This window comes from Oryctolagus cuniculus, chromosome 3 (genome assembly GCF_051225735.1).
Source record: "Oryctolagus cuniculus isolate XC-2025 breed Fujian yellow rabbit chromosome 3, ASM5122573v1, whole genome shotgun sequence".
In the NCBI taxonomy this organism is placed as follows: domain Eukaryota; kingdom Metazoa; phylum Chordata; class Mammalia; order Lagomorpha; family Leporidae; genus Oryctolagus; species Oryctolagus cuniculus.
Genome location: NC_142869.1, coordinates 38,973,252 through 38,986,138, shown reverse-complemented (window position 1 = coordinate 38,986,138; position 12,887 = coordinate 38,973,252). Strand labels below are relative to the sequence as shown.

The following is a 12,887-nucleotide window of genomic DNA, read 5'->3' as shown; positions in this document are numbered from 1 at the left end:
CAAATTGGCGAGGCAGCTGTGTAGAAGTTGTTTGCTGTCTCTCAGCGCCATATTGTGGCAGATCAGATGCATAGTGTTAGTCTTAGTTCCAGTAACTTAGTCTAGTCTCAGTTGCTCCCCACAAGTACACACAATTATTTCTACTAGGGACTGTAGTAAATCATACATCCACTGGTTATAACAAGGCCTTAATACTGTACTTTTTGATTCCTCAGATTACTTCATCATCCCCCTCAATGATTTCCCTATTTCTCTTCTTATAAAAGATATATCCCATGCTATCATCTATATTTTCTTCTTTAAAAAATCAGACTTAAGGGGCCAGCACTGTGTTATAGCCAGTAAAACTGCCTCGTGTAGTGCCAGCATCCCATGAGTGCCAGTTTGTGTCCTCGCTGCTCCACTTCCTATCTAGTTCTCTGCGATGGCCTGGAAAAGCAGTAGAAGATGGCTCAAGTGCTTGGGCCCCTGTATCCATGTGGGAGACCTGGAGGAGGCTCCTGGGTCCTGGCTTCAGATCAGCTCAACTGTGGCCATAGTGGGAGTGAACCAGTGGGTGGAAGACCTTTCTCTGTCTCTCCCTCCCTCTGTGGTTCTGCCTCTCAATAAAATATTTAAAAATATATATAAAAATTAAAAAAAATAAAGTAACCAACAGAAAATTTAAAAAAAAAATCACGCTTGAACTGATGACTTCTCCATGAGTCCTCTACTTTTTTATTGACTACATGATAAAATCCAAACTTATAACAAGGTTCTTTATTTATTTTTTAAAGGTTTACTTATTTATTAGGCAGATTTTATATATATAGAGAGAGAGAGAGAGAGAACACGGACGGACAAGATCTTCCATCCAATGGTTCATTCCCCAGATGGCCACAATGGCTAGGGTTGGGCCAAGCTGAAGCCAGGAGCTTCTTCCAAGTCTCCCACATGGGTTCAGGGCCATCTTATTCTGCTTTCCCAGGTGCATTAGCCAGGAGTTGGATTGGAAATGGAGCAGCCAGGACTCAAACTGGTGCCCATGTGAGATGCTGACACTGCAGGCAGAGGCTTAACTTTCTATGTCATGGAGGTTCTTTAAAATCTATCCTCAACTTACTTCTCTAGAGAGCCTTACTTCTCTCCAATGAATCATGGTATCATACTACATCATGTATCATACTACATCAATTTTCTTAACCATTCCATGAATATGCTGTAACATTTCACAACTCCTTGTTCTTATGAATGCTACTCTTCTTACTTGAAACCCCAGCTAAGGTTTCAAGTCTTGAGTCAAACTTTTACCTTAGTCATATGACCACTGATTTTCCCAGCTAAAGGAAATTGGTCCCTTTTCACTTTAAGCCTAGTCTAGCATTTCTCCCACTGAATTGTAACTTTCTGCCTTTACTTGTGTTTCACTCACTTGGTAAAAAGCAAAAAAATTTTTTTTAGGTTTACTTATTTATTTGAAAGGTAGACTTAGAGAGATCAATCAATCTTCCATCTACTGGTTCACACTCCCTGGGGCCACAAAGGTCAGGTCTGGGCCTGGCCTGGAAGCCGGAAGCCTAGAAATCTATAAATCTATCTGGGTCTCCCACATGGGCAGCAGGGGTCCAGGCACTGAGGTCATCTTCCACTGCCTTCCCAGGAGCATTAGCTAGGAGCTAAATAGGAAATAAAGCAGCTTGGACTTGAACCAGTGCTCTTATAAAATGCAGGCATTATGAGCAGTGGCTTAATCTGCTATGCCACAATAACAGTCCCTGAAAAGCAACTTTCAGAGAGAGACCCTAATTTATTAATCTCTAACACTAGTATCCAGTACAGAGTCTAACACATTTTAATTGCTCAGTAAATTACTAAATGGGTAACTAAATACTTTCCCAATTTTACAGTCTCTAAAAAGTGGCACATGGGTTACTTAATGAACTTTTGATTCTGTCCTCAAAGATTCTAGTTGGGTTGATATGGTTTGATATAGGAAAATGTTTTTGAAAGGTAATTAAGGGATGGATGTGTAGATAATCTCATCCCACGTTAGAGCTGCTTTGTTTGGGTCCCTGCCACACACATGGGATACCTGGATAGGGCTTCTGACTTTGGGCATGAGGGGTAGTGAAGTAGTAGTTAGAAGACTTCTCTTTCTCTCTCTCAAAAGCTCATTGAGTAACTAATAATTAAGAAATTACTTATAGTTACTAATAAGTAATACTTACAGTTAACTATCAAGCATAAACTAACAGCTGTTACTGTCTACAGTTCTGACCATTACCGATTTTGTGCAGTGAATGTTTCTCTCTGAGGATGCAGATCGCTATAAACAACTCTGATGAGATCATGCTGACACAATGCCCCTTCTGTCAAAGCCATGGATCCAATTGTTGAGGGCTACAAAATAAAGTATAGTTTGAGACAGTGTCTCTAACATAAAGTAAACATCTACAGCAAGTAATGATAATTAATTCTGTGAAAATAAAAGGTAGTTTCAAATAATTTATTCTTATCTTTCAAAATCTTTTCCATTTCTCATTTATATATATACTCTATGCCTCATTTTGAAAATTATATATATAAAATACAGAAAGTTAAAAATACATTGCTTTATTTTTGAAAGATTATGGAATGAATCTATATCTAGAAAAGATTAACAAAAGTTGCTGAAAAGATTAAAGATTAAATAAAAATATATCAATAGATATATTAAGTATATCACTTAACTTGTCTGTATTCCAGAACACAGATTATAACTACTTGTAATTGTATAAAATACAAACAATATTGAAGATATGTTTCTGAAGTTAGAAGAACTGTAAGTAATCATTTTATCCTAAAGATTTTAAAAAACCAATGTAATAGGTAATTTCTAAATAACATGAAGAATTTAAAAAAATAGACACTTATAGAATAAAAAAGAAGTAGAGGATAATTTTCCATTAATTTCTTCCTGCCCTTCTTGACACAGCTCAGTCTTACATAAGTAATAATATATACATTTAAGAAGTAAATCAGTCAACATGTGAAGAATATTTATCATGGATAAGAAACTGACTTTTTATCTCTTATCATTTTAAACAATTTCACCTTTCCAATGTTACTTACTTCATGGTATATTGAAGGCTTGGATAAGGAAGGGATAGTGAAAGATAAAACTTTATTGTTTCCATCTTTATCAGCAATTTCCTAGAGTCAAAAAAACCACAAATAATCACAGGTCTATAAGAAATAATTTCAGTCTTAATATACAGAATATAACATGGTAATTAAGGAAGAGTTTTAGAAATAGTAATATACAAACAATATTACTATCCTAAATACCTTTTCTAATTTAACAGCTTACACAACTTAGCAGTACAGTTATCAAATATAGGCAGATACTGAGCATAACACTACACTAAATCAAACACAACAAGAGAGCAAAGACATGAAGCAGGTGCACAAATCAATGTTTACAGGAGTACAGGGAGATTATAAGTGATTAATCTTTTAGTTGAAACATCTCTGAGCAAATTGCTGATGTTAAAATAAAAAGTCTCAGGGCTGGCATTGTGGAGCAGCTTATTAAACCGCTGCCTATGACACAGGCATACCATATGAGCACTAGTTTGAATCCTAGCAGCTCCACTTCCAATCCAGCACCCTGCTATTGCATCTAAGAAAGCAGTGGAAAATGGTCCAAATACCTGGGCCCCTACCACCCATATGGGAGTCACAGATGAAGCTCCTGGCTTTAGCAGAAGCTTTTCAGCCTGTTGCAGCCATTTGGGAAGTGAACCAGCAGATGAAGATCTCTCTGCCTCTCCTTCTTTCTGTAATTCTGCTTTTCAACTAAACAAATAGGGTCTGGCACTGTGGTGTAGAACACAGTGCTGGCATCCTATAAGGGCACCCATTAAAGTCCTGACTGCTCCACTTCTGATCCAGTTCTCTGCTATGGCCTAGGAAAGCAGTAGAAGATGGCCCAAGACCTTGGGCCCCTGCACCCATGTAGGAGACCTGGAAGAAGCTCTTGGGTCCTAGCTTTGGACAGGTCCAGTTCTGGCTGTTGTGGCCATTTAGGGAGTGAACCAGTGGATGAAGACCTACCTCTCTCCCTCTGCCCGACCTCTCTGTAACTCTGCCTTTCACATAAATAAATCTTTAAAAGAAAATAAATCTTTTTTTTTAAATTAAATAGCTCAGCCAAAAGAGCCACACTTATTAAAGAAGAAAAACAAATTATTCTTACACACAATAATTTTTTTACAATTTTCAGTTATTGATAAAAATTATATTTACACATATAATTGACATATAATCTTACATTTTCTTATATCTATACACTGTGAAATGATTAACAATATCAAGCTAATTAATGTATCTAATATCTCAGAGTTATCTTTTTCTTTTATGGTAAGAACATTTAAGAATGATTCATGAATAAAAGAAATCTCTCACAATCATTTAGCAATAAATTAATGAACTACATTATATATAAACATAATTAATGTTAGCTCAACTGATTAAAAATAAATTCATATTCAGGGGGCCCACACTGTGGCATACTGGATTAAGTCTCTGCTTGCAATGCTGGCATCCTGTCTTTGAGTACTGGTTTGAGTCCTGGCTACTCTACTTCCAAACCAGTTTCCTGCTAATGCGCTTGGGATGGTAGTAGAAGACGGCCAAAGTACCTGGGCCACTGTCACCCATGTGACAGACCCGGATGGAGTTCCTGGCTGTGTGGCCATGTGGGGAGTAAACCAGTGGGTAGCAGATCTTGGTGTCTCTTTCTAGTAAATAAGTAGTTTATATTTCTTTTTTTTTTTTTTTTTTTTTAAGATTTTACTTATTTATTTGAGAGGCAGAGTTACAGGGAGAGAGAGAGAAAGGTTTTCCATCCGCTGGTTCACTCCCCAAATGGCCGCAAGGACAGGAGCTGAGCCAATCCGAAGCCAGGAACCAGGATCTTCCTCTAGGTCTCCCACATGGGCGCAGGGGACCATCGACTTGGGCCATCTTCTACTGCTTTCTCAACCAAAGCAGAGAGTTGAATTGGAAGTGAAGCAGCCAGGTCTCGAACAGGCGCCAATATGGGATACCGGCGCTTCAGACCAGGGCGTTAACCTGCTGTGCCACAGCTCCGGCCCCAAATAAATGAATCTTTAAAACAAAAATCCTCAACTTCTTTATGTGGAGTATTTGTTACTGAATGCATGCAACACAAGATTTCAAAAGGCGGGAATTTCGGCCGGCGCCCCGGCTCACTAGGCTAATCCTCCGCCTTGCGGCGCCGGCACCCCAGGTTCTAGTCCCGGTCAGGGCGCCGGATTCTGTCCCGGTTGCCCCTCTTCCAGGCCAGCTCTCTGCTGTGTCCTGGGAGTGCAGTGGAGGATGGCCCAAGTGCTTGGGCCCTGCACCCCATGGGAGACCAGGAGAAGCACCTGGCTCCTGCCTTCAGATCAGCACGGTGCACAGGCAGCAGCGCGCCAGCCGCAGCGGCCATTGGAGGGTGAACCAACGGCAAAAGGAGGACCTTTCTCTCTGTCTCTCTAACTACCCACTCTGTCAAAAAAAAAAAAAAAAAGGCGAGAATTTCAATACCAATGTCCTAAATTGGTCATCATGAGAGAACAATAGAATAATAGTACTTACAAATTCCTTAAAAGGAATTTCCTTAAAATTCCTTAAAAAAAGAATATAACAATGTAGTAGAAAATATATATTATCGAATAATTATTAATAAATTTAAAAATTGCTATATCATATCAACTTTTTTTTTTTTTTTTGACAGGCAGAGTTAGTGAGAGAGAGAGACAGAGAGAAAGGTCTTCCTTCTGTTGGTTCACCCCTGAAATGGACGCTACGGCCGGAGCTGCGCCGATCCGAAGCCAGGAGCCAGGAGCTTCCTCCTGGTCTCCCATGTAGGTGCAGGGCCCAGGGACCTGGGTCATCCTCCACTGCCCTCCCGCATCACAGCAGAGAGCTGGACTGGAAGAAGAGCAACCGGGACAGAACCGGCGCTCCAACCAGGACTAGAACCCGGAGTACCGCCGCCACTGGTGGATGATTAGCCTAGTGAGCCGCGGTGCCGGCGCTATATCAACTTTTTACAATGAAGGTACCTGAAGCTGGCATGTTATGCAAGCAAGCTTCATATCCTAAAGTAGAAGCAAAAGTTTCATGCTGGTAGCTTCTCAAACATCCCCCTATCAACAACTCTGACACACTTATAAAATTTCTGATTCTTTACTAATGAATTTAGATAACTGTTCAGTTCCAGTAAGAGGCACACAAGATTTGAAATATGATGCTGTGCTATTCTGTTCCAAAAGGTCCTATATAGGGGTTGAGCTGCGGTATAGTGGTTAAGACCACTGCCTGCAATGCTGGCATTCCATATGGGCACTGGTTTGTGTTCTGGCTCTCCCTGTTAATGGCCTGGGAAAAGCAGTGAAGGATGGCCCAAGTGTTTCGGCCCCTGCTACACACGTGGGAGATGAGCTGAAGTTCCTGGTTTTGGCTTGGCCCAGTCCTGGCTGTGGTGCCATTTGGGGAGTGAACCAGTGGAAAGAGGGTTTCTCTGTCTCTACTTCTCTTTAACTCTTTCAAATACATAAATAAATCTTAGGGCTGGCACCGTGGCTCACTTGGCTAATCCTCCACTTGCTGCGCCGGCATCCCATATGGGCGCCGGGTTCTAGTCCCGGCTGCTCCTCTTCCAGTCCAGCTCTCTGCTGTGATGCGGGAGGGCAGTGGAGGATGGCCCAAGTGCTTGGCCCCTGCACCCGCATGGGAGACCAGGAGGAAGCACCTGGCTCCTGACTTTGGATCAGCGCAGCGTGCTGGCCGTAGCGGCCACTTGGGGGGTGAACCAATGGAAGGAAGACCTTGCTCGCTCTCTCTCTAACTCTACCTGTCAAATAAGTAAAAAAAAAAAAAATTAATAATAAAATAAATCTTAACACAACAACAACAACAAGAGAAAAAGGGCCTATGTAGATGTTCCCAAACTCTCTCCCGTCTTTCCACCTTGCTTCCAACAGTCCTCATCAACCTTTCTTCTCTTTCTAGTTTACTCACATCCCTTTGCAGAGGTAATCAAATCTCAGGCTTCAAATTCTCTGTAGGGATCTAGCATCTCAGAAGTATTAGTAGTTTTCTTTTCTCCCTCCATTTCCATTCTGTTATTACTCACAATTTTCAAATCATAATATGCTATAGTGATATACTGGACATTTTCCCCCTTAACTGATACCCTCCCATTAGAGAAACAGAAATCCCATGCCTTTTTCCCCTCAAAATATATGATATGGTAATAGAAGTTATAATTTCAAGGTCTCTTTGAATTCTACCACCAGATTCATCTTCAAAACCTCTGTTCAAAACCCTGTTATTGCTTTCCCAGTGCCTATTAAAGAAAACCTACTCTTCACTTTAAAAAGACTTTCTAAAACTGACAAGAAATCATCCTTCCCAGCTTGTATACATATTCTGTGCTTCAAAAAGAACTGTTTTCTAATTTCTGACTTTTTCTGCTTCTTTGCTTACATTCATTTGATTACTTCCTCAAATCTCACCTATTCAGCCTCTTCACAAGGCTCAGCTTAGACAGTATTTCCTCAATAAAGCTTGCTGTAGCTTCAGCTAACATCTGAGTTTCTCTCTGAAGTCCTGTTACCATAGAACTTTTACAATCCTTATTACCTGTAAACATATATTCTCTAGTAGAGTGGGAGCTTCCTAAAAGCAAGTACCAAATCTGATTCTTTATATATTCATTGTTCAATTCAATACCTTACTCAATTTCTAAATATTAGTCAAATAAAATGTGCAAAAATAAGTCATAAAATATTAGTAATGTTAAAATTATAAAAAGATTACCTCTGTACTGAACTTAATTCAAAAAAAGTACTCAGTAAACATTTTTTCACTAAATATTTATTTATTTATTTATTTTTTTTTTTTAACAGGCAGAGTGGACAGTGAGAGAGAGAGAGAGACAAAGGTCTTCCTTTGCCGTTGGTTCACCCTCCAATGGCCGCCGCGGCTGGCGCACTGCGGTCGGCGCACCACGCTGATCCGATGGCAGGAGCCAGGTACTTATCCTGGTCTCCCATGGGGTGCAGGGCCCAAGGACTTGGGCCATCCTCCACTGCACTCCCGGGCCACAGCAGAGAGCTGGACTAGAAGAGGGGCAACCGGGACAGGATCTGGTGCTCCGACCGGGACTAGAACCTGGTGTGCCGGCACCGCAAGGCGGAGGATTAGCCTATTGAGCCGCGGAGCGGGCTTTTTCACTAAATATTTTTAAAGTATGATTTCACAGAATCTTAAAGAAATACTTAAAATTTCTCAAACCATCACTTTCAACTTACCAAATTGTAAATTCCTAAAAGAAGTGCTTCAATGCAACCATTACTCTGTCTGTCTCGGCTAACTGTAAGCCGTAAATAAACCCACATCAATTCTGGCAAAAACTGCAGTGTGAACCTCTTAAGTCGAACTTCGGAGCTGCGATACAGCTCAAACAGTTGGTGGCAGACAGGCTCCAGGAGCTAAAAGGAAAATAAAGCATATTAGTTATTTCCCTTTTGTGGTGTAACTGTATTTTTTAAAAAGGCACATTCATCTGCATATTTTATAATTAACTCCAAATTGAGTTAATTCAACCAAAACCTTTAATACCTATGTATAGAAAAGGATCACATATTAAATTCACCAATCCATTAACTCTAAGAAGCATCTTTTACATATATAATATTACATAAATTTCGATACACCCTTCCACTAAATTAATCATTTAACTGAGCTTTTTTTTTTCATCCAAGGTACTATATTTACATTTGGTGAGTTTTCCTTTCTGTTCTTACCAACTGTTACTGCTCCATCATTTCTAAAAATTTTCATTGGAATAAAATTAATTTCAAATGGTTTTATTGGAAATAAACTTTCAACCTCAAGTAAGATGATGATTTAAACAAATCATATACCACTAAGCAGAGGAAAGGATTTTGCTGTACATAGTTGGGCATGCAAAATTCTGGCTAATATTTTAAATACATTCAAATACATCAAGCAGACTATATGTTTTAAAATTGACTTATATTTCATTAGTTATACTAATTTGAAAGATTTTGAAGGGAAGGAAAAGTATATAGATATAGCTTTTCCAATGTTTAATTAGCTAATTTGTCACTTATCACATCACAGAATACAACCTATGAGGAGCTTCTTGATCTAGAAATCTGAAGAAAATGAGCAGTTAACATAAATGTTTCCATTTCTCCCTGAACACGTACTGAAAATTTAGAATGGTTTTGCTAGAGCAACAGTCTGCACAAAACTGGCTATGACTTTAAAATGCATATAAAATACAAGAAACTATACATCACTTTAAAATTAAAATTTAACACTAACTTTAAAAAATGAATAGTTCAGTAATTTCACATGCATAAAATAACACATACAGTACTCAGTATAGTTATACAAGTCTCTAATACTCTAACACTCTGAAAGTCACTACTTTCACAATCACAAAATTAAAACTCAGCAAATTTATGCAGATTGTACAGTTATTAATATTTAGGTGAGTTAAGTTTAGCCCTTGAAGAACAAATCTAAATCTTAAAAAATTTACACTCAGGAATGTGTATTTGGCCTAGTGGTTAAGACACATGCACCCCATATCACAGTGCCTGAGTTAGATCCATAGCTCCAGCTCCTGACTCCAGCTTCCTATTAATGCAATTACTTGAGTGTTGGCTCAAGTAACTGGGTTCGTGCCACCCATGTGGGAAACCTGGATTGAGTTCTTAGCTCCCAGCTTTGGCCCCTAGCACACAGCTGTTGCAAGCTTTGAAAAGTGAATCAGTAGATGGCAGCTCCACCTCTCAAATAAAAAAAAAAAATATATATATATACATGTACACATATTCTATTGTATACTAAGCCCTTTATGTGATCATTATCAAAGCATAGTTTAAAAATCTTTAAAAAAAATTCCATTTCTCTTCCTTTTTAAAAAATATTTGAATAAAATAGTCAGAGTTAACAGAGAGAGGGAGGGAGAGATAGAAAGATTTTTCATCTGCTAGTTCAGTTCCCCAAATGGCCACAACAGCCAGGGCTGGGCCAGGTGGAAGCCAGGAGCCAGGGGCTTCTTCAGATCTCCCACATTGATGCAGGGGCCCGAATACTTGGGCCACCCTCTGCTGCTTTTCCCAGGCCATTAGCAGGGAGCTGGATGGGAACTGAAGCAGCTGGGACTCAAACCAGAGCCCATATGAGATGCTGGTATCAAGGATGGCAGCTTTATCCAGTATGCCACAACACCAGCCCCCCAACTCTTCCCTTATACTTAAGTATGAATTAGTAAATTAATAATTCCACAGAATTCAGTGGTGGAGGAATACATTAAAGCCTCCAACATCAAGTTGATATTTCCATTCTAATATATTTGTTACAAAAAAAAAAAAGAGTTAAGATCTGTTTCAATACAAATAGTATATTCCACGCAGTGCAAATAATGAACAATAAACTTCTGAAAATAGTAAATTCCTGGCATTTTTCTTAAATACTGATAGAAATATTCTAGCTGGGGACCAGAATTGTAGGTTAGCATGTTAAGCTGCTATCTACAGTGCTGGCATTTCATATGGGTGCCAGTTAGAGTCCTGGCTGCTCCACTTCTGATCCCACTCCCTAATATACCTGGAAAAGCAGCAGAGGATGACCCAAGTGCTTGGGTTTCAGTACCAACAAGAGAGACCCACTAGAAGCTCCTGGGCCCTGGCTTGGGCTTGGCCAAGCCCTGGCCGTTGCAGCCAGTTGGGGAGTGAACCAGCAGATAGAAGCTCTCTCTAGCTCTGACTTTCAAATGAATAAAGAAAATATTTATAAAAATATTTAGGATTCAAACTGACTATTTGGTGAAAGATTCTCTAGATTACCACCTTTAAATTTCACGGCCATGATGCAATTAAAATGAGTTTCTGTTACAAAGACCTTAACCTCCCTTCCTCAGTAGGAAAATGTATACTAGCATATAGGGCACGATATTTTAATTAATCATAATAACAACATATGTTTCAAAAGTTATTATAACTATTACTTTTAAAAGAGAGAGCAGATGGTTGTTGGCAAATTTTAATCATATGCTACTACCAAATACAACTGCTAAAAATCTGCCAATGTTATCTGTTAAAATCTTTTATACTAAGCATTTGTATCATGCCACCATGTCTTCAAATTTTCAATATAATAAATGACTCACTTCAACTAAGTAACATTGTTACTCACATGGGTGGCAGAGACGCAAGTACTTGAGCCATCACCTATTATTTCCAGAGGTGCACATTACTCTGAAGTTAGACTTAAGAGCAGAGCTGGGACTGGAATCTAGGTCCTCCCATTTAGGATGTGGGCATTCCAAGTGGCATCATAACCACCACACCAAATGCTTGCCCCTAAATAATACATTTGATTACGTTTCAGAACACAACAAAATCAAGACAAAAAGGGTCTCCTATTAGTGAAATCCAGAACTGTTTTGAGATTCTAAACATTCTTTAGGTAAGGTTTGGATGGGAATTTAGACCTAATGTAGCAACTAGTTGATTATAATAAATGCAGAGTCTTGAGCTTGGATCCCTCAAATTGTAATTTTTCCATTTCTAGCCATGACCCCATGGTCCTAAACATTAATAATTATTAAGTATGACAATAAAGAGTAATGAGAATAACTTTTTTAATGTTATAGCTTTCAAAGTACTTAAAGGGCGGTTACTAATGAAATGACAGCATTTTAGTATATTTTTAATATTTCACTGTTTAACCAACATTTATTACATATCCATTATGTACATGATAAATTACCAGATTCTAGGGAATTAACAAATATAGGATATATGACCACTGCCCATTAAGAGCTTACAATCTAAAAAGAAAGCATAAAACAAGCAAATTTTAATAAGCAAAGCTTAAATGTTAAGACAGCACAAAACAATGGGTAAGATACACACACATTCATTATTCAAACACATAATTCTGAAAACTCCTAAGAATGATATGTGTATGTGTACATTTCCCATCCTAAAGTTACAAAACATTCAGTAATACACAGCAAGAGAAGAAGAAACAAAAGAATCCCGCAATTGTTGCTATACATATATAGCAACACGTGCAAGCATAACTGGGAACAAATCCAAATTTAGGAGATAGGAAGGAAAGAGGTCAATAAGCAAGCTTTTAGTGATAGGACAAAAATGAAGATGCACTTTTAAGTTAAGCTGCTGGTTAGGAGATGATTACCTGAACTTCTTCAAACTCACTCCAGTACACAGCAGAGGCACTCTTGGAGGCTGTATCTGGGAAGATAAGAAGCTACTTTCCTGTGTGTTCCTTTCATTTTCATTTTAAAGCATTCATGATTCCAGTGCTGATAAAACTATGTTATACTATTGTGTTAATGGAAAGATAATGTGTGCATCTGGCTTAGGTAACAGATTCAACAGTTCCATTTTTTTCTTATGAGAAGGCTGAGTAATAGGAAATTCATAATCTAGGCTTATTGATCTTGACTATGTAAACTAAAAAATCCTTCCTCTGATCATTTTTCAGACCAAATTTACTAGCAGTATCATTTTGTGTTGTAAGCTTGATTTCACTGATTAGAGTGATTTTACATAGTTGTTCTATATTATCAACAAAATAACAGTAAATAATACTTAAAATAAAGCTGGATCGATATACAATTAAAATTTGGCTTCCATGGTAGGAAATATTCCAGAACAAGAAACAAAATCATTACAAATTAAATAAATGATACACTGAGATGATGGTCACTCAAATCAAGAATCAAAACATATTGCCCTTGGGAAAAATCTTAACGAAAACATTTTAAAATACAGAAAGGAAGG

The 12,887-nt window shown here is 38.5% G+C and overlaps 1 protein-coding gene across 50 annotated transcripts in view; it reads right to left on the bottom strand.

Moving 5' to 3' along the window:
• Positions 1–12,887, bottom strand: part of HYCC2 (hyccin PI4KA lipid kinase complex subunit 2) — a 76,863-nt gene that overhangs the window by 23,463 nt on the left and 40,513 nt on the right. For 33 of the 50 annotated variants that reach the window (XM_089330073.1, XM_089330082.1, XM_089330077.1 and 30 more), the window contains 3 exons: positions 8,346–8,525; positions 3,091–3,171; positions 2,264–2,379 (listed from right to left, as the gene is read on the bottom strand). In XM_089330073.1, coding sequence (XP_089186199.1) covers positions 2,264–2,379; positions 3,091–3,171; positions 8,346–8,525 — 377 coding nt within the window. Of the gene's footprint in view, positions 1–2,263; positions 2,380–3,090; positions 3,172–8,345; positions 8,526–12,279; positions 12,336–12,887 lie in introns of all 50 variants that reach the window. The other 17 variants (XM_089330090.1, XM_089330095.1, XM_070070401.2 and 14 more) reach the window with 1 other exon arrangement.